This window comes from Erpetoichthys calabaricus, chromosome 4 (genome assembly GCF_900747795.2).
Source record: "Erpetoichthys calabaricus chromosome 4, fErpCal1.3, whole genome shotgun sequence".
Lineage (NCBI taxonomy): Eukaryota > Metazoa > Chordata > Cladistia > Polypteriformes > Polypteridae > Erpetoichthys > Erpetoichthys calabaricus.
The window spans coordinates 222,432,084-222,451,086 of NC_041397.2; the positions used below are offsets into that span (position 1 = coordinate 222,432,084).

General features: G+C 36.8%; 1 protein-coding gene across 7 annotated transcripts in view; it reads left to right on the forward strand.

Annotated features, from left to right (window-relative positions):
* The window catches only part of fam168a (family with sequence similarity 168 member A), a 193,489-nt gene that overhangs the window by 93,197 nt on the left and 81,289 nt on the right, over positions 1 to 19,003 (forward strand). For 5 of the 7 annotated variants that reach the window (XM_028800345.2, XM_028800340.2, XM_028800343.2 and 2 more), the window contains 2 exons: positions 5,571 to 5,662; positions 8,321 to 8,401. In XM_028800345.2, coding sequence (XP_028656178.2) covers positions 5,571 to 5,662; positions 8,321 to 8,401 — 173 coding nt within the window. The remainder of the gene's footprint in view (positions 1 to 5,570; positions 5,663 to 8,320; positions 8,402 to 19,003) is intronic. The other 2 variants (XM_028800342.2, XM_028800344.2) reach the window with 1 other exon arrangement.

Sequence of the window (19,003 nt, forward strand, 5' to 3'; positions counted from 1 at the left end):
CCACTAAGGTATTAGTGCAGGGGTCGGCAACCTATGGCACGCGTGCCACACTTGGCACGCCAAGCAATTTCAAATGGCACGCAGACTCTTCACGTTTCCTGTATAAAGTTGATTATAAATCGATTAGCGGGGTTTCCTCGCTCATTTCGGCACTTGGGCGTAGCAGGGTACCAGCCACAGACTTATCCAGACTTGTTGTAACAGCAGTCTAAGTAGGTCAGGGGAACAGTCTATTTGCGAAATCTCAGAAACTAACGACAGTAACGCCAACTAGCGAGATCAAAATTCTATTACATAAAAAATTGTGGCGCATTTGCTTTAAAACCTGTTGTGTGTATATCTGGATTTCGTTGTATACAAGCACAGATATAATTTTTCAGGTGATATTTTAACGATACCCACTATAGAACAACGTTGGTTTTTGCATTTTATAAATGTTTTCTAATATGAACATTGGTTACGACGTTCCGGTCACGTGCTGCAAATATGCAGATCTAGATCTACAAAGGCCGGATGCCGGTAGTTGAATAATATATATGGTTCATATTGATTAATCTAAATATATCCATTGTATAAAAAAACTGAGATGGTCATATTTTTATTAGTTCCTAGATCTACTTAGAAAAAATATAATTAAGGCCCACGCTTCTAAACAAGCTGTGTACAGCGATCGGCATTATAGTGTCATTATGACTAGTTATAGCTGACAGTTTACTGACGGTTTTCCTCTCATATGCACGTATGTAGATCTATAATTCTGCGTTTACACGGACAAATTTATGTGTGTATTTATGTATTTAATATCTGAAAATCTGAATGACTCGGTAATTTAAATAAATATGCATGTGAACCGGATGTGTTTGCTGAGTGTGCTCTTAAACAATTCATAAAAAAAATTTATATCTTTGTAAAGTTTTTTGTTGCTTATAAGTAGTGGTTTATATGTAAATATTGGCATTGATATTTGCTGATTTATTTATATTTCCAGAAGATCATTTTTGTTAAATATGGCTGCAAAGAAAAGGAAACTTGATCATCGACCATTTCAAGAAAATTGGACAAAAGAATATGGATTTGTTGGACAAAAAGATCGTGCTGTGTGTGCTTTCTGTTGTGAAAGTGTTGTGTGTCGCACATCTAGTGTACAAAGACACTTTCAAACAAAACACCAGTCTAAGTTTAAAACCTCAGAAGAGAAAAGTGAAGCTATCAAAAAAGCTATTTCTGGTTTCGAAAAACAAACTAGTATTTTGAGCAAAGCAGTTGGAATGAAGATTAAAGCTACTGAATGTAGTTATAAAATAGCTGAATGTATTGCTTTGAAAGGGAAACCGTTTACAGACGGAGAATACATCAAAGAAACTTTTTTAAGCAGTGCTGAAATTTTATTCGGTGATTTACCAAATAAGGAGATTATATTCACTCGTATTAGAGAAATACCAATTTCTGCAAGATCAGTTGAGAGGCGCATAACTGATTTAGCTGAAAATGTAACAACTAAACAAATATCTGGATTAAAACAATCTCAAGTATTTAGTGTTGCGCTTGACGAAAGCATTGATTTAAACGATTTGTCTCGCTTAGCCTTGGTTGCAAGATATCCTGAAAATAATCACATTTATGAAGAGTTGTGTTGCTTATTACCACTTCATGACACAACCAAAGCAGAAGACATTTTGACTGCATTTATTAGTTATTTTGCTAAACGTGACATAGACTTAAACAAGTTATTCTGTGTGACAACCGATGGTGCTGCTGCAATGGTTGGCAAGAAGAAAGGATTTGTAAAACTTCTTGAAAATCATGTTGGCCGCAAACTTTTGAATTTTCATTGTATTATACACCAGGAGAGCCTATGTGCAAAGACCTCATCTCTGAATTTGGTCTCTGTGATGACAACTGTTGTTGAAATAGTCAACTTTATAATTTCTCATTCTTCACTGGTTCACAGGCAGTTCAAGTTTCTTTTACAAGAAATTGAGTGTGAATATGGAGATCTTCTGCTACACAGCAATGTTCGCTGGCTTAGTCGAGGCAAAGTTTTAAATAGATTTGTCAGTTGCCTTGGAGCTATTAAGGTGTTTCTTAATGAAAAAAAGAAACATTTTCCTGAACTGAATGATGACAACTGGGTGTTAAAGTTGATGTTTCTGACTGACATAAGCACACATTTAAATGAACTTAATCTGAAATTACAAGGACAGGGACAAACAGTACTTGATCTTTACAGCTATTGGAAAGCATTTACAATGAAACTAGACATTTTTTCCCGTGATATCAACATCAAAGCATTCAAGTACTTCCCGAATGTGAAGAATCTCTCAAATCAATTTGAAGTAAATGTAGATGAGCTTCAAGAGTACATTGAAGCACTCAAAGCAGAATTTGATAAACGAAGTAAAGACTTTCACATTCATGGATCCTTATTTTCGTATCTCATTAAGCCTGATATAATTGATTTGGAAACTACCCAGTTGGAACTATTTAGTTGGATGGATATTGATGACTTTGAAATGCAACAGATTGACTTCAGATCTTCAGAATTATGGACATCAAAATTTGTTGAACTACGGAAGTCTCTGGAAAATGAAAATCTAGAAAAGTCTGCAGCTATTCTCAGCTGTTGGACATCCCTTCCGAATTATTACATCTGTTTGAAGAAAATTGCTTTTGCTCTTCTTTCAGCTTTTGGATCAACCTATTCCTGTGAGCAAATTTTCTCTCACATGAAAGCAGTGCTAAATCCACAACGTAGTCGCCTAACGCCTGAACATTCAGAAAATTGTGTCAAACTCAAAGTGACAAAGTATGTTGTTGATATTGAGCAACTGGCCAAGACCATGCAAGGGCAAGGCTCCCATTAATAATAAAAAAGTTTTTTTAAAAATCTTTCAAGAAACTATTTCTTTTAATGTTGTTTACAACTTTACATATTATTGAATATCACTATATATTAATTAATTAAAATATAAAAATAAAATATATGGTAAAATAAGAATATTGACCTCGACTTGTATAAAATAATATGTGATGTTGGCACTCTGAATAATTTGAAACCTTAAGTTGGCACACAGTTAGCAAAAGGTTGCCGACCCCTGTATTAGTGTATCAAAGAAAGGTTCTCTCCTTGGATGTGTTTTAGTGGTTTAGAAGTTCCAAAATATAGGTTTATATCAGAAATGGACCAAGTGGCATGTAAAATGTTCATCCAATGTGAAACCACTTCTTCGTTTTTATATTTAGGAACTTCTGCTTACTCCCTGTATTTACTTGTAGAATGGAAGTGCTTGTTGAAGTGTTTACAACTTCATTCACTGATGTAATATGAATAGTATTTAGGTGTTTCATTTAAAATGTGGTATGCTTGTCCCAAGAGGCAAAATTGAATTAAAAATAAATTAAAAAAAAAAAAAAGGTTAAATTAAAGTAACACATTTCTTTAGCAGCATTTTATTGCAATGGCTTTGTTCATTTTCAAGTTTGCTTAATTAATTTCAGTTTTGTAGAGAGTTGAATACTTTGTTGGTATATAGGCTTCTTCTTCTTTCTTCTTCTTCGTTCGGCTGCTCTCGTTAGGGGTTGCCACAGCAGATCATCTTCTTCCTTATTTTTCTGTCCTCTGCATCTGTATGCTTCAAATACTTGTTTGTGCAGTTTTGAAGAATTTTAATAACTACAAATAAATTGTATTCATATATTCTATCATTTAAAACTCCATTAGTGTGACTTCTGGAAATTTCCTTTTTTGACTTTATGTAATATAATGTGTTAATACTCAGTATAGCGTATATATGAATGTTTAAATTATTAGTTGAAATATTAAAGCATTGAATCTTAAGCAAAATACAGACGTAGTTGAACTTTGCCTTAAAGTTCTCATTGTTTTTTAGGATACCAATTTACTTGTGAAAGACCTCTCCAGAATTAGAAAGAGATTGGTAGAGCAGCTGGGATGTATACACATTCATAAATAAGTTGGATCTGTTTATAATAATTTGGATCACAGTAGAAAATTTATTTGAAAAATTTCTGGTTATGGATAGCATTGTACTGCATGTTCCCATCTGATACAACATTCATTTTACATCACGTTGTTTTGTTTTTGTTCTCTTCCTAAAGTGTACATTATACATTTAATCTAGCCAGTGATTTTAATTACTTTTCTTAATGAACCATAGATTGTTTATTCTCAGTAGTGAATTTTCTTTTTGCATTTGCACAGATAATTCAAGAATTCATAAAAGTTTGTGAGGTATATAATAACATGAAGATTTTTCCATCCATGCAAAAAGCATTATTTGCCTTACATTGGAACACAGGTTGACTTTTTATTGATAATCAGCATATGTTCATTTTCTATTAATTTTATTCTTATTTAGCATACATCTACTTAAATTATGTTTAAAAGTCATGCATCATAATTAAACAACATCATCTTGAAAATTAGACTAAAAACCATCATGCAATGTACACAAATAAATATGCACATATACTGTATGTATAGGGTGTTCCATCAGATTTCATCCATTTTATAAATCTCATTATATGAAGTCATAGCTCAAACAAATAAACAGTCTAAATGTGTGTTCCATACGGATTGTTGTTATACAGTTTCCACATAAAGAGAAGCTAGGAAGTTCAGTGCACATGAGTAAAGCTTACATTTTATTCTAATCATAAGAATGATGAGCAATTGGCAAATTACACTCCAATTTGCCGATTATGCTCATGATACTGAACATAAACCAGGCGGTTCTGATCTATTCATAAATTTCCAGTGCATCACTAAAATGGTTGATATTCTTGGCAATTAGGAGCTAAAAAGTGGTTATCATTCACCTAAAAATGGCAGTGGCTGTAATTGATGGCTAAGGCAAACCTGGTAACTGTTAATGCTGATCTCTGTATTATGTCTGCAGCAGTTAAAAGTTTTGGGTGTGCAAAATGGCATATAGGTGCTGAAGTACAGAACAAGTAAATACCATTTTCTCTCAATTGACATTACTTTAATAGTGAATGCTTGTAAGAAATAGAACTGAGACCGGAGTGAGGAGACCAATGCTATGATTACTAACAGGCTTTATTTTTGCCAGCTGTTTATAATTTCGAATTTCCTAGTTGGATGCATAGTAGTACAATTGGGGGCATAAACTTGCAAGTAAATCATGAAATTGACACTCCTGTGGGAGACAAAGGTTTAGAAATTGTATCTGGGTGACTACAAGAAACCCCTGAACTGTATCACTTATAACAGAAAAGGCCCCAGCCAATTCTTTTTTTCTGTTTGGTCAATATGATTAACATGATCTATTGCATTAAGGTTGGGAAGACATGATAATAACTAGTTGGCAGGATAGTCTTGTTTGACTACTATACAAAAAGTTCATGTTATTCCACCAGTTTTCTTTTCAAGTCTTGACTTTTTTCTGATTTGATAATTTAGGGAGATGTGTCAGATATTGTATTTACATGTAGTATTCTAATTTATACCATTAATTGTTGTTTTTCACTTTTAAGTTTTATATTTTTCCTCTGATAAATGCTTACAATTTTTTTTCTTCTTTCTTTAGCAGAAATACGCTTTCTTCCATTATGAATCCGGTATATAGCCCTGTTCAACCTGGGACTCCTTATGGAAATCCAAAAAACATGGCTTACACAGGTGAGCTTATAAAGTTTGTGTTTGTTTTTGTAAGGGAAAAACCTATAAAGGGCATATATTGTGTAATTGTAAAAACATACAAATACAATATTTAGGTATCTGTCCTTCACCTTCCTAATGCCCTTGTTCTTACTGTCTAGTGTATTAGTTGTTCAAAATTATAAAATATGAAACAAATGCAGTATTCTGTGAATTGCATCTTTCTATTATACTTGTTACCATTTTCAAATTATTTTAAGATGATTACATAAGGCCAAATTTTACATTTATTTATCTACAATTGTATTATTTACTTTCCTATACATATGTCTTATACATAGAATTCTTATGTTTAGTATAGTTAAATTACATTTAGGGATTGCTGAGGATTGAGTTCACATTATTATTTTCATGGTGAGTGAGTATGTGAGCGTATAGAGTTTAAATGATGAATGTGATAGCAAATAATTGTAGCTGCATAATGAAATTAAAACATTGCTGGTTAATAAAGGTATGGCCTTTTACTTACAAAACACAAATACAGTCATGGCCAAAAGTTTTGAGACTGAGACAAGTATTGGTTTTCACAAAGTTTGCTCCTTCATTGTTTTTAGATCTTTTTGTGAGATGTTTCTAAGGTATACCGAAGTATAATTACAAGCATTTCATAAGTTTCAAGGGCTTTTATTGACAATTACATTAAGTTTATGCAAAGAGTCAATATTTGTAGTGTTGCCTCTTCTTTTTCAAGACCTCTGCAATTCGCCCCGGAATGCTGTCGGTCAACTTCTGGGCCAAATCCTGACTGATGGCAGCCCTTTCTTACATTATCAATGTTTGGAGTTTGTCAGAATTTGTGGGGTTTTGTTTGTCCACCTGCCTCTTTAGGATTGACCACAAGTTCTCAATGGGATTATTTTGTTGAAGGACATGTGTGCAGAAGATTCACTGGCAAGATGACGCCCAACCTCTTGCTGCATCCAAACGCTGTCATCTTTTGCTTTTACGCCTGGTGCCGCTGCATTGTTCTTATGTGCAACTGGACGTTTCTCGTGGGGAGGGCTTCTGTTCTCTTTCTCCGACGTGGAACCCCCATCCGAGTTCACCTCTGTTATTCCATGTCTATATTTGAAAACTAACAGTGTCAGATTGGGAGGGGGTTGGGGGAGTTGTTGGTGGGTGAATGTAACTGAGAGAATTAAACTGAATAAGAAAAAAAAAATGTTAACCTTTACAAGTACCATACATTTATACCGGCTGTTACATACACATATCTGTATGTTTTTATTCTATAATAGTAACAATAAGAGCAGCTCACTACTCAAAACGGTAAATGCAGGAAGGACCCAGAATCAAACCCGCAATCTCTTGATTATAAGACAGCTATACCAATATTGATTTCCACCACTTAGAGAATCGTACTGCTCTTCAACTGCCTGTTGGAATTTAGTTTTGCAAATGTGTCAATCAGCACAAGCAGCCTGCTATCCCATCCCAGGCTAATGTAGCTCAAGTTGGACAGAAAGTTCTCCCAGCTCAAGTTCGTTTATCTGGTTGTGAGGTGCCTGGAATTGTGTAGGGTAAATAATATATTGTTATTTGGAACACATGCATTTCAGAAATTTTTTCAATGTTATAGTACTAATGACAAAATTTGTATAATGTGTGAAATCCAAATATCAAATAAAGACTTTCACAAAATGGTACATGTATAACAAAACAAGTGCGCTTTCATTCAAGAATATAACTGAAAGGAAAAAAAATCGGGCTAGGGTACGACGCTGACACGGCCACTTGGGTGGTTCGGCAATAAGATCTGCTGACTCATAATCAGAATCATTTTGACTAGTGAGCTGCTCTTATTGTTACTATTATAGACTAAAAACGAGCTTGCCAAGGTATAGTGCAAAGTTCTGTTTGTGATTATGTTTTGTGATGGTCTTTATATGAAAAACATTTATATGTTACTTTTATAAAAGCCACGTCGAATGTTATTTACCTACAGGTGCATCTCAATAAATTAGAATATCATCGAAAAGTTAATTTATTTCAGTAAGTGGTTTTCAAGTATGTGGTTTTTATTTTAAGTTAATTTTGTTTATCACATTGCTGTTAGTTATGTTTTTATTTTGTGTAAGGTAATGCTTATTTAGTCATTTTAGTTAGTTTTTCATGGTTTCGTGCGCCATTTGAAATATTCCTAATGGTTGTGTGGTGTCAATAACATTCCAGAACTATCACAAGCTTGATAATGACAACAAAAATGTCAGTCTTGCTGTGTTATCATGAAGCCACTGTTATGTGGAGAAGGTCCTGTGCTTCTTTTTTCTGTTTACTGTTTCAGTATTCCAAAATCATCCATATTTGTCTCTTTTAAATTAGCGGACTCATCCTGAACCAGCAGTATGGTTTTGTAAGGTTCAGAATAAGTTTGAGGTAAGAGATGTTGATGTGCTACTCATCAGACAAGATTTTAGTAGACACGATTTGATTGATTCAGCTCTTTACCAATAGTTTTTATAATTTTAGGTTTGACTACATTTGATGCCTAATTTTTTTTTCTTTTTAAAGCAATTCAGGAAATAGAGTGTCATCAGTACAAAATTTATAAATTAAGATGCATTCTGTTTAGCAAAACGTTATTAGCATCCAGCTAACTTTGAACATATATATTTTTAGGATACCCAGCAGGATATCCAACTACTGCTCCCACCTATACTCCAAACTTGTATCAGACTGGCAGCCCAGGCTACCCTCCAGGTATGATTCCTTTTGGTTTATGGTATTATGTATAACTAGTCCTTACTAATATGTATAATAATATATAGCCACCAGTGTAAGCATATTTTCAGCTGTTTTTACATTTCCAGTAGAATACCTAAAATCTGTCTGATTTTGGTACACTAGTAGGTTGGAAGACTGCATTAGGGTTGGTAAATAAGCCATTGTGTATAAATTAACTTTATTGTGGATGCCGGTGTAACTGAGTATTGGATTATACAGTGGTATTTCATAAATGTTGCTTAACGTTATTATTGCCAGCTAACTGCTCTCCTGCTCTTACGCATCTCTTTATTTTATTTGCTGCTTTAAAATATAGAAACTTTTCAGTAAAGGAAAAGTATTATTCATTATTGTAGGAAGGGGCTTAATCAATAATTGCTCTATAAATGTACAGATTAATATTTTAAGATGTGCAGGATCTGACAGAGCTGTATTATTATTTGATGTGAAGAAAGCTTACATACAAAAATAGTAATAATCAGCTGTATGGGTCTGGAAAATGAATAGTGCCTAACTGAAAAGATAGGTAACATAAAATATGGTTCTATAGCTTTCTGAATTCCGACCACAATCCCAGTCTCTGTTGTACAGAGTGAATTTCTAGAATGAACATACACTGTAGAAATAAAATTATAAATGAATTCTTAAGGTGTTTTTTTTTTTTTAGCAAGTGATGCATGGCCATTATACCTTGTATACATTTTTCACAGCGCAAAGTATTAATATTGGCAATATTCATTCTCTAGTTTTCATCCCAGTCCCTGATTCCCTTATTAATCATGTTTATTTCCTATTCAGGCTATATGATTTTAATGTAACTAGCACCATCTGTTGGCGATAGCTATTTTTTTTCCACTGTTCCCTAAAATAGCTTAATTTTACTAATCTGATACTAAACCACTTTGTTTTTTGCATTGTGCATTATTGTGAATTCTTGGCTGTCATTTTGTGTTTAGATGGTGGTCAAAATGTTTTAGTAGTCAATATTGTAAATTAGGCTGTTCTTCAGATTCTGTACAAATTTTCCAAAGATTAATCTATCCAGTTTTGCATAATGGTGCAACAGACCAGCAGACACATTTTTAATTTTATTAATACACTAGGTTTAGCATCCCTAATCCAAAATTCATGGGACCACAAGTATTTTGAATTTTGAATATTTGCAGAAATCTTGGGGATGGGACCCAAGTCTAAATACAAAATTTATGTTTCACATGTACAGCTTATGCATATAGCCTGACGGTGATTTTATACAATATTTCTTATTATTTTGTACATCAAACAAACTTTGTGCCCAGTAGCATCAGCAGAATACCTGTATCAGCTGTTACATAATGGCAAGTTCAAACAACTTCTCTTTTTCAGTTTCCACTTGTGATGCTATGTTTTAATTAAAAGATTACATTACAAAGAGAATAAGATAAAAACACTGTGTAATGCATGAAAGTCTGGCAGTGACAATGGTTGATAACAAATTGGTACCAACAGAGCATCAGAGACTATGTTCCCTCAGTGCTGTATCTTTGACTTGTGTATCTCAGCACTTTTGAACTGCCTCACAGATGCTATTGTGCCACTCAGTCCCCATCCTCCACAGGCAATTGGAAGTGCTCTGCAGCTGTTTATCATCCTTTGGTAATGCACCCACGGCTCCTGAAACTGCACTGTGTGAGAGACGGCTAGCAGCTCAATCCGGCTGGGACGTCCTCGAACTGGAAGAGTGGAGGAAGGCTGCCTTTCCAGGACACTGCCTCCCCCAGGACGCTAGGTGGCAGCTCCCTGGACGGTAAATGTACCCTGGATTCCCGCAGTGCATCATGGGATATGGAGTCTATTTTCTCAGCCCTGTTGGGTGCCGCCAGGGGGAGCTAATAAAGGACCTGGGGACTCCTACTTTTCTTACAACCTGGAAGTACTTTGGAGTCATGAGGAGGGAAGCCCACAGTACTTCCGGGATTCTTGAGGAGGAAGATGTGGCGTTTGACCCGGAAGAGGAGGAGAAACACTTCTGGGTCATGGAATATATAAAGGACTGTTGGAGACTCACCAAGCCGGAGTTGGGAGGTTGGGTGACGAAGCTGCTGGGAGTGGAGGATTGTTATTGGTTGGATTATTATTAATTATTGGTATTGGAGAATTGTGACGAGTGTGGTGCTTTGTGCACTGTATTTAAGAAAAAAAATTAAAAATTCTTCTTGGTGCTTTTACACGTGTGTCCTGGACGTCTGTCTGTGGGGTTTCACGGGGCAACAGCGCCCCTAGCGTCCACAACTGTCATAAATTCCCCATACCACCCATGCTCATCATCCGTGTATTAGTGCTTCACGGTACTCAACCCAAGTGCTCGTATGGTAGTTCTTCACGGTGCTTGAAATTCAAACTTGGATTGAAGAAATGGGTCGTAAATGGTAAGATTATTATTCACATATGCAATTCAGGGGTCAAAAAAGAGGAAACATTGGTGAGGTGTGTAATTTTCCATTTGTAGTGTCATGTCAGTAATCAACAAGAATTTTGAAATTTTGAATTAAGGCTGCTCAACTTGTATAATATGTGCTATATTAGTAATAAAAACAAAAGCATAGATCTCTGACACGCCAATGTGCTGTATGTTTGTTTTATATTCTCTGTTTTTTAAGTGGCCAATTTAGGTTATTACTTGTTAAATACTATTTTTTATTCATTACCAAAGCTATCTAAATAATAGTTAGATGTGCTGCAGCATCAGTGCGTGATATTCAAACTTTTTTTTTTTTTCTGACCACAATATTTATAATGCAATTATGTGGAAACACCTGCCTCCATTTATAGAAATAATGTTGTTGAGTAAAAGGGTACATATTGTTCAAAAAAGTTGGACTTGTATGGCTGGAAAATGTCCCTCTAAATGATAAAATAGAATTAAATGCAATCATAAATGGCTTGATGTCAATATTTAAAACAATCATTAGTATAAATGACAGCTCAGGATTACAAATAGAGAGATGTTTGTGCTTCAAGGCATCCTTACCCTGGTTAGATTTCCTGTAGTGTGATTCAGCTTTGGGAAATTGTGTACTAGTAATAACTTCTTTGAACAACTGAAGAGCTCATATAGGTTATAAACATATCCTTGATACAACACAGAGTTAATGGTTGGCATTGGCATATAGGAACTGGATCAGGGATTGACTATAATTTAAAGAGCAATTTAGATTCTTTCCTCCCTGTCAGTTATGTAGTACATCTAAAACAGAGGATAGACTTTACCTAGCAATCTAGGCCTTTTTATAGAATAGCAAAGACTCTGCCTGTAAATATCAAGTTCTGTCCTTTAAATAGAACCTTTACTACAACAGCAACATTTATTTATATAGCACATTTTCATACAAAAAAGTAGCTCAAAGTGCTTTACATAATGAAGAACAGAAAAATAAAAGACAAAATAAGAAATTAAAATAAGACAACATTAGTTAACATAGAATAAGAGTAAGGTCCGATGGGCAGAGAGAACAGAAACAAAAAAAAAACTGCAGACAGCTGGAGAAAAAAATAAAATCTGCAAAGGTTCCAGGCCACAAGACCGCCCAGTCCCCTCTAGGCATTCTACCTAACATAAATGAAATAGTCCTCTTTGTATTTAAGGTTCTCACGGAAGGACTTGATGATGATGGTCATGCAGATTTCTGGCTTTTAATCTATCAATGTTGGAACATCACGGTGCTTTGAGTAGATGATGGTGGCGCAAGCCGCCACCACAAAGAAACCGGAAAAAGAAATGAGAGAGTAGGGGTTAGTACGGATTTTAGAGCCACCATGAATAGTTATTATAATGAATTGGATATACAGAGTATCAGGATTAAATTAAAGTGAAGTTATGAGAAAGCCATGTTAAAATAATGTGATTTTAGCAGTTTTTTTTAAAGTGCTCCACTGGTATTAGCCTGGCGAATTCCTATTGGCAGGCTATTCCAGATCTTAGGTGCATAACAGCAGAAGGCCGCCTCACCACTTCTTTTAAGTTTTGCTCTTGGAATTCTAAGGAGAAACTCATTTGAGGATCTAAGGTTACAATTTGGAATATAAGATGTCAGACATTCCGATATATAAGATGGGGCAAGATTATTTAAGGCTTTATAAACCATAAGCAAAATTTTAAAGTCAATCCTGCATGACACAGGTAACCAGTGTAGTGACATCAAAACTGGAGAAATGTGCTTGGATTTTCTTTTCCTAATTAGGATTCTAGCAGCTGCATTTTGCACTAGTTGCAAATGATTTATGTCTTTTTTGGATAGTCCTGAGAGGAGTGCGTTACAGTAATCTAGTCGACTGAAAACAAACGCGTGAACTAATTTCTCAGCATCTTTCAATGATATAAGAGGTCTAACTTTTGCTATGTTTAAGTGAAAAAATGCTGTCCTAGTGGTCTGATGAATATGTTATTTAAAATTCAGATTACAGTCAACAGTTACCCCTAAGCTTTTTACCTCCGTCTTGACTTTTAATCCTAATGCATCCAGTTTGTTTCTAATAGCCTCATTTTATCCATTATTGCCAATCACTGAAATTTCAGTTTTCTCTTTATTTAGCTTTAGAAAATTACTATTCATCCATTCAGAAATGCAAGTAAGACACTGTGTTAGTGAATCAAGAGATTTGGGGTCATCAGGTGCTATTGATAAATACAGCTGTCGGTCATCAGCATAGCTGTGGTAGCTCATGTGCCCTGAGATAATCTGACCTAACGGAAGCATGTATATTGAGAAGAGCAGCGGACCCAGGATAGAACCTTGTGGAACACCATATAGGATTTCATGTGTCTTTGAGTTGTAATTACCACAACTAACAGAATTTTCTCCCTACCAGGTAGGATTCAAACCAATTTAAGACACTGCCAGAGAAGCCCACCCATTGACTAAGGTGATTTCTAAGAATATTATGATCAATGGTGTCAAATGCGGCACTCAGATCTAGGAGGATGAGAACATATAAATGGCCTCTGTCTGCATTTACCTGCAAGTCATTTACTACTTTAACGAGTGCAGATTCTGTCCTGTGATTTGTTCTAAAACCCGACTGAAACTTATCAAGAATAGCATGTTTATTGAGGTGGTCATTTAACTGCATAATGACTGCCTTCTCTAGAATTTTACTTAAGAAAGGCAGGTTAGAGATGGGTCTAAAATTTTCAAGAGCAGAGGGGTCAAGATTATTTTTCTTAAGTAGGGGTTTAACTACAGCAGTCTTAGGATGGTCTGGGAAAACCCCCGAATCTAATGATGAATTTACTATGTCAAGAATATCATCAATTAGCACGTCCGATACTTCTTTGAAAAACTTTTTGGTATTGAGTCAAGGACGGACATGGAGGGTTTCAGTTGAGAAATTATTTTACGTAAATCTATCCTGGTGAAAGAAGTTCATTTGTTTTTAATGGAGTACTGGGGTTTAAGAGGATCCTCAGTGTTGGGGAGATATACTATGTTATTTCTAATATCATTAATTTTTTGATTGATATAAACAGCAATAGCCTCACAGGTTTTACTGGAAGTACTTTGGAGGCAACTAAACCTTGCGTGTGCGTGAGTTGCGAAATGTAAACAATGGCAAGATGGCATCGACATGTGAAAACGGAGCGAAGCGAGTGCAGAAAAGAAAACACTCGGCAGACGATGTTTTGCGCATTATCGCGGAGTCGGACTCTTGATTTTTCAGAATCAGATTTTATTGGCAGTGATCAGGAGATTGAGCAAGAGAGTGAGAAGCAGGCACAGCTGATCAGACACCAGCCGATGCCGCGCCAGCGGATCTGCTGCCAGTTGAGTGCCTTCGCGCAGCCGATGCATCTACGGCAAGGTTTGCATGGGATAAATACACAGACATTGATCCGTCGAGAGCCGATCTGGCTACCGGAGTTTACAAGACGGCATGGCTTTCTGTTGGACACAACAGATCACCAGCTGCTGTACTTCAGGCTGCTCTCTCCTGATGCTGCTTTTCAGCTACTGTCAGACGAGACAAACAGGTAGGCAGAGATTTTTTTTGAATCGTGGGCTGCGTTTGCATCGCATTCTCGTTTTTCAAAGTGGAAACCCACAACGAAAGACGAGATGAAGTGCGCTGTGGCATTATAAATAGAGATGGGACAGAACTGGTCATATAACTTCAGGGAGCATTGGTCCAAACGTGTTTTGTCCCCTGGTGGCTTAGGTACGTGCTGCTGCAAAGTTTTATTCACTTCTGTAATAAACCAGAAGCAAATCCCATGGGGTGAGCCAGGCTATAATGCCGTACATAAAGTTCATAAAGTTTCAGAAGATGAAAAGAGGTGACAATACGGTTTTCATGCAGGCAGAAAACTTGGTGGCAGTGGCATGGCACAATGGCAAATGGGTGACTTGTCTCTCTACAGTACACACTAACAATATATGTGAGAAAGTGCAGCAACAGACAATTGAAAAATAGGCACCAAAGCAACACATATTGTAAGGAGTGCAATGTGGCAATGACTGAAATTGGCTGCTTTGAGCGAGATCAGACTTTGCTGTGTAAAATGTATGTGATATGTATGTGAAATCATAGAGTATGCAGGCTCATACAACATGCAAGACAGTAACATTTGTCAAAAGTAAATATTTTTGTTGATTTGATATGTTAAACAATTGCTTTGTATTCTTTTTTAAAAAATGTTAGTTTTTGGAAAAATATTCAGCTCTGGGAGAAAAGAAACAAAAAAAAAATTAGCCCTCAAAGAGTTAGTTTTGAGGCAGCTGTCCTTACTGCTACACCAGCCAAGCAGACATGTCTACTTTGCATCAATTGATAGTTGGGCTTCAATTCCACAGCTTTGGTGTCTTGTAACTAAAAGCTTGACCTCCCACTGTTATTTTATTATTCCTTAGAATAATGAGCAGACCAGCATCTTGAGATCTTAATGTGCCTTCTGGTTTGTAAGTCATGATAAGTTAATATAAGTAAGCCAGACCTTGGCCATTTAAGGTTTTATATGTTAAAAGGAGGATTTTGAAATCTGCCCTAAACTCAACCAGGAGCCAGTGTAAGGATTTAAGAAATGGAGTTATGTGTTTGTATTTTCTTGTTGTTGTAATAATTCTCACAGCAGCATTTTGGATTAAGTGAAAGCTGTATAGAGATCAATTTGAACATCCAGTGAACATAGCATTGCAGTAGTCAGTCCTACTAGAAATAAATGCATGAATTAATTTCTCAGTACCGCGCATATTTAGAGAACGCCTTAATTTCCCAACATTTTTAAGATTGAAGAAACATGCTTTGGACAATTTATAATGTGTGCTTTAAATGACATGCTACAGTCAAAGATAACCCCTAGATTGTGGGCTGATTCAGTAATAATTATTCATAATGGTGATTCCAAATCAGTCAAATAATGAAAAAATATTGTTGCAATCAGCATCTTTCCCTACAATAATTAACATTGCTGTTTTTATCTGTGTTTAAAGATGTGTAATTCTCTTCCATCCACTTGTTTAATTCATTAACACATCTAATTAAGAACAACATCAGAAAAACTTCATTTGGTCTAAAAGAGAAGTATAACTGTGTGTCATCTCCATACAAGTGAAAGTTAACATGTTTTCTAATGGTAGATCCCACTGGAAGCATGTAAAGTGAAATTAGTAAAGGTTCCAATACTGAGCTCTGTGGGACAGCATATCTTGCTTCTGTGTATAATGAATGATAGAAATGTGCAGACTGTGCTCTACATATACTGGTATTGATTTGATAATCTATCTTACTAAACCACAGTTAATTTATGCACGGCGGACGCACCGAGGCGCATGCGTACTGCGCCGTGGCGGCCGCCCCAGAGTCAAACGCAACGGCTTCCCAGAGTCAGTAGATGGCGCCCAAACGGCACAACCTGTAGGGTCAAACGCAGCGGCTTCCCAAAACGTGCAAACAACACATCCTGTAAGCGCCCAAACAACACCACCTGTACACTAGACTTAATGAACGAAGGCGCCCACACAAAAAAACCGCTTTAGTTCAAATAGGGTTATTCAATTAGATGGAAACTTTACCATGCCTACGACCTGTGAACTAAACCTGAGGTAAAGCGAGCACACTAGGTTGTACAGCCGCCCGGACGTGACCGCCCACACCACCGCATATACACTCAATGATATTTCATCACGCAGCGGCTTCCCACCAAGGCGCATATTGTGACGTGGTGCACGCCCCAGAGTCAAACGCAGCGGCTTCCCAGAGTCAGTAGGTGGCGCCCAAACAACACAACCTGTTCACTACACTTGCTCTAATCCACTATGCCAGTAATATAGATCACATAATGGTCACAGACTCGAACCCAGCGGCTTCCCCGACTCAGTGGCTGGCACACGAACACCACAACCTGTACACTAAACTTGCTGTGCATCACTCTGCCAGCAGTCGGTGTCAGCAAAGGCAACAGAATGACGTCTCCACAAAACGAAACCGCTTTAGTACAGATATGCTTATTTAATTAAATGACATTTCCCCACACGCACCCACCCTCCATGATATGTCATCCATCCAAATATCGGACGGAACAGAAACTGATTGCCATTCTTGGATTTCCGATTCGCTAGCGAATCGCGGGCTTACTTGTGTAGAACTAAACCAGGCAAGGACATTGCCTGAAAGCCCAATGTCATTTTCTAGCCTGTGTAGTAAAATAGAATGGTCAATGGTTGGTATTTTGCACTCTAGATCTGAATTGCCATTTGTTAAATTAGCCACTGTTCTAAAAAGTGCATGAGGATTATTAATATTATCTATTTTTTTAGAATAGTAGAGTGAATGAGATTTAAAGAGAGCATTTATATATATTTTCTTAACACTGTCTGTCCATGCACTTCGAAAGACCTACAGCTTTGTTGTTCTCCATCTATGCTCCCATTGATAACACTCTATTTTAAGAGGTCGAGTGCTTTCATTAAACCAGGGTGAGTTTTTATGTGCTTTGATCAGTTTTATTTTAAGGAGAGCCACTGTGTCCAGATCATCTCCATCCATCCATCCATCCATCCATTTTCCAACACGCTGAATCCGAACATAGGGTCACAGGGGTCTGCTGGAGCCAATCCCAGCCAACACAGGGCACAAGGCAGGACCAGATCATCTCTCAAATGTCATATTATAATTTGGTGTTTGATGAAAAATGAATAAACTTTTTTTTTAATTTTTTTCAGTACTCTCATCCTCCATTCCTTGCATTCTGTGTATATTCTCTCATACATTTTATTACCTTTGTGTGTCTTTAGACCTTGTCAGGTACAGTTAGGTCCATAAATATTTGGACAGAGACAACTTTTTTCTAATTTTGGTTCTGTACATTACCACAATGAATTTTAAATGAAACAACTCAGATGCAGATGAAGTGCAGACTTTCAGCTTTAATTCAGTGGGGTGAACAAAACGATTGCATAAAAATGTGAGGCAACTAAAGCATTTTTTAACACAATCCCTTCATTTCAGGGGCTCAAAAGTAATTGGACAATTGACTCAAAGGCTATTTCATGGGTAGGTGTGGGCAAGTCCGTCGTTATGTCATTATCAATTAAGCAGATAAAAGGCCTGGAGTTGATTTGAGGTGTGGTGCTTGCATGTGGAAGATTTTGCTGTGAACAGACAACATGCGGTGAAAGGTGCTCTCCATGCAGGTGAAAGAAGCCATTCTTAAGCTGCGAAAACAGAAAAAACCGATCCGAGAAATTGCTACAATATTCAGAGTGGCAAAATCTACAGTTTGGTACATCCTGAGAAAGAAAGCAAGCAAGCACTGGTGAACTGCAGCAACACAAAAAGACCTGGACGTTCACGGAAGACAACAGTGGTGGATGATTGCAGAATCATTTCCATGGTGAAGAGAAACCCCTTCACAACAGCCAACCAAGTGAACAACACTCTCCAGGGGGTAGGCGTATCGATATTCAAGTCTACCATAAAGAGACTGCATGAAAGTAAATACAGAGGGTGCACTGCAAGGTGCAAGCCACTCATAACCCTCAAGAATAGAAAGGCTAGATTGGACTTTGCTAAAGAACATCTAAAAAAGCCAGTACAGTTCTGGAAAAACATTCTTTGGACAGATGAAACCAAGATCAACCTCTACCAGAATGATGGCAAGAAAAAAGTATGGAGAAGGCGTGGAACAGCTCATTATCCAAAGCATACCACATCATCATTAAAACACGGTGGAGGCAGTGTGATGGCTTGGGCGTGCATGGCTGCCAGTGGCACTGGGACACTAGTGTTTATTGATGATGTGACACAGGACAGAAGCAGCCGAATGAATTCTGAGATGTTCAGAGACATACTGTCTGCTCAAATCCAGCTAAATGCAGTCAAATTGATTGGGCGGCGTTTCATGATACAGATGAACAATGACCCAAAACATACAGCCAATGCAACCCAGGAGTTTATTAAAGCAAAGAAGTGGAAAATTCTTGAATGGCCAAGTCAGTCACTTGATCTTAACCCAATTGAGCATGCATTTCACTTGTTGAAGACTAAACTTCAGACAGAAAGGCCCACAAACAAACGGCAACTGAAAGCCGCTGCAGTAAAGGCCTA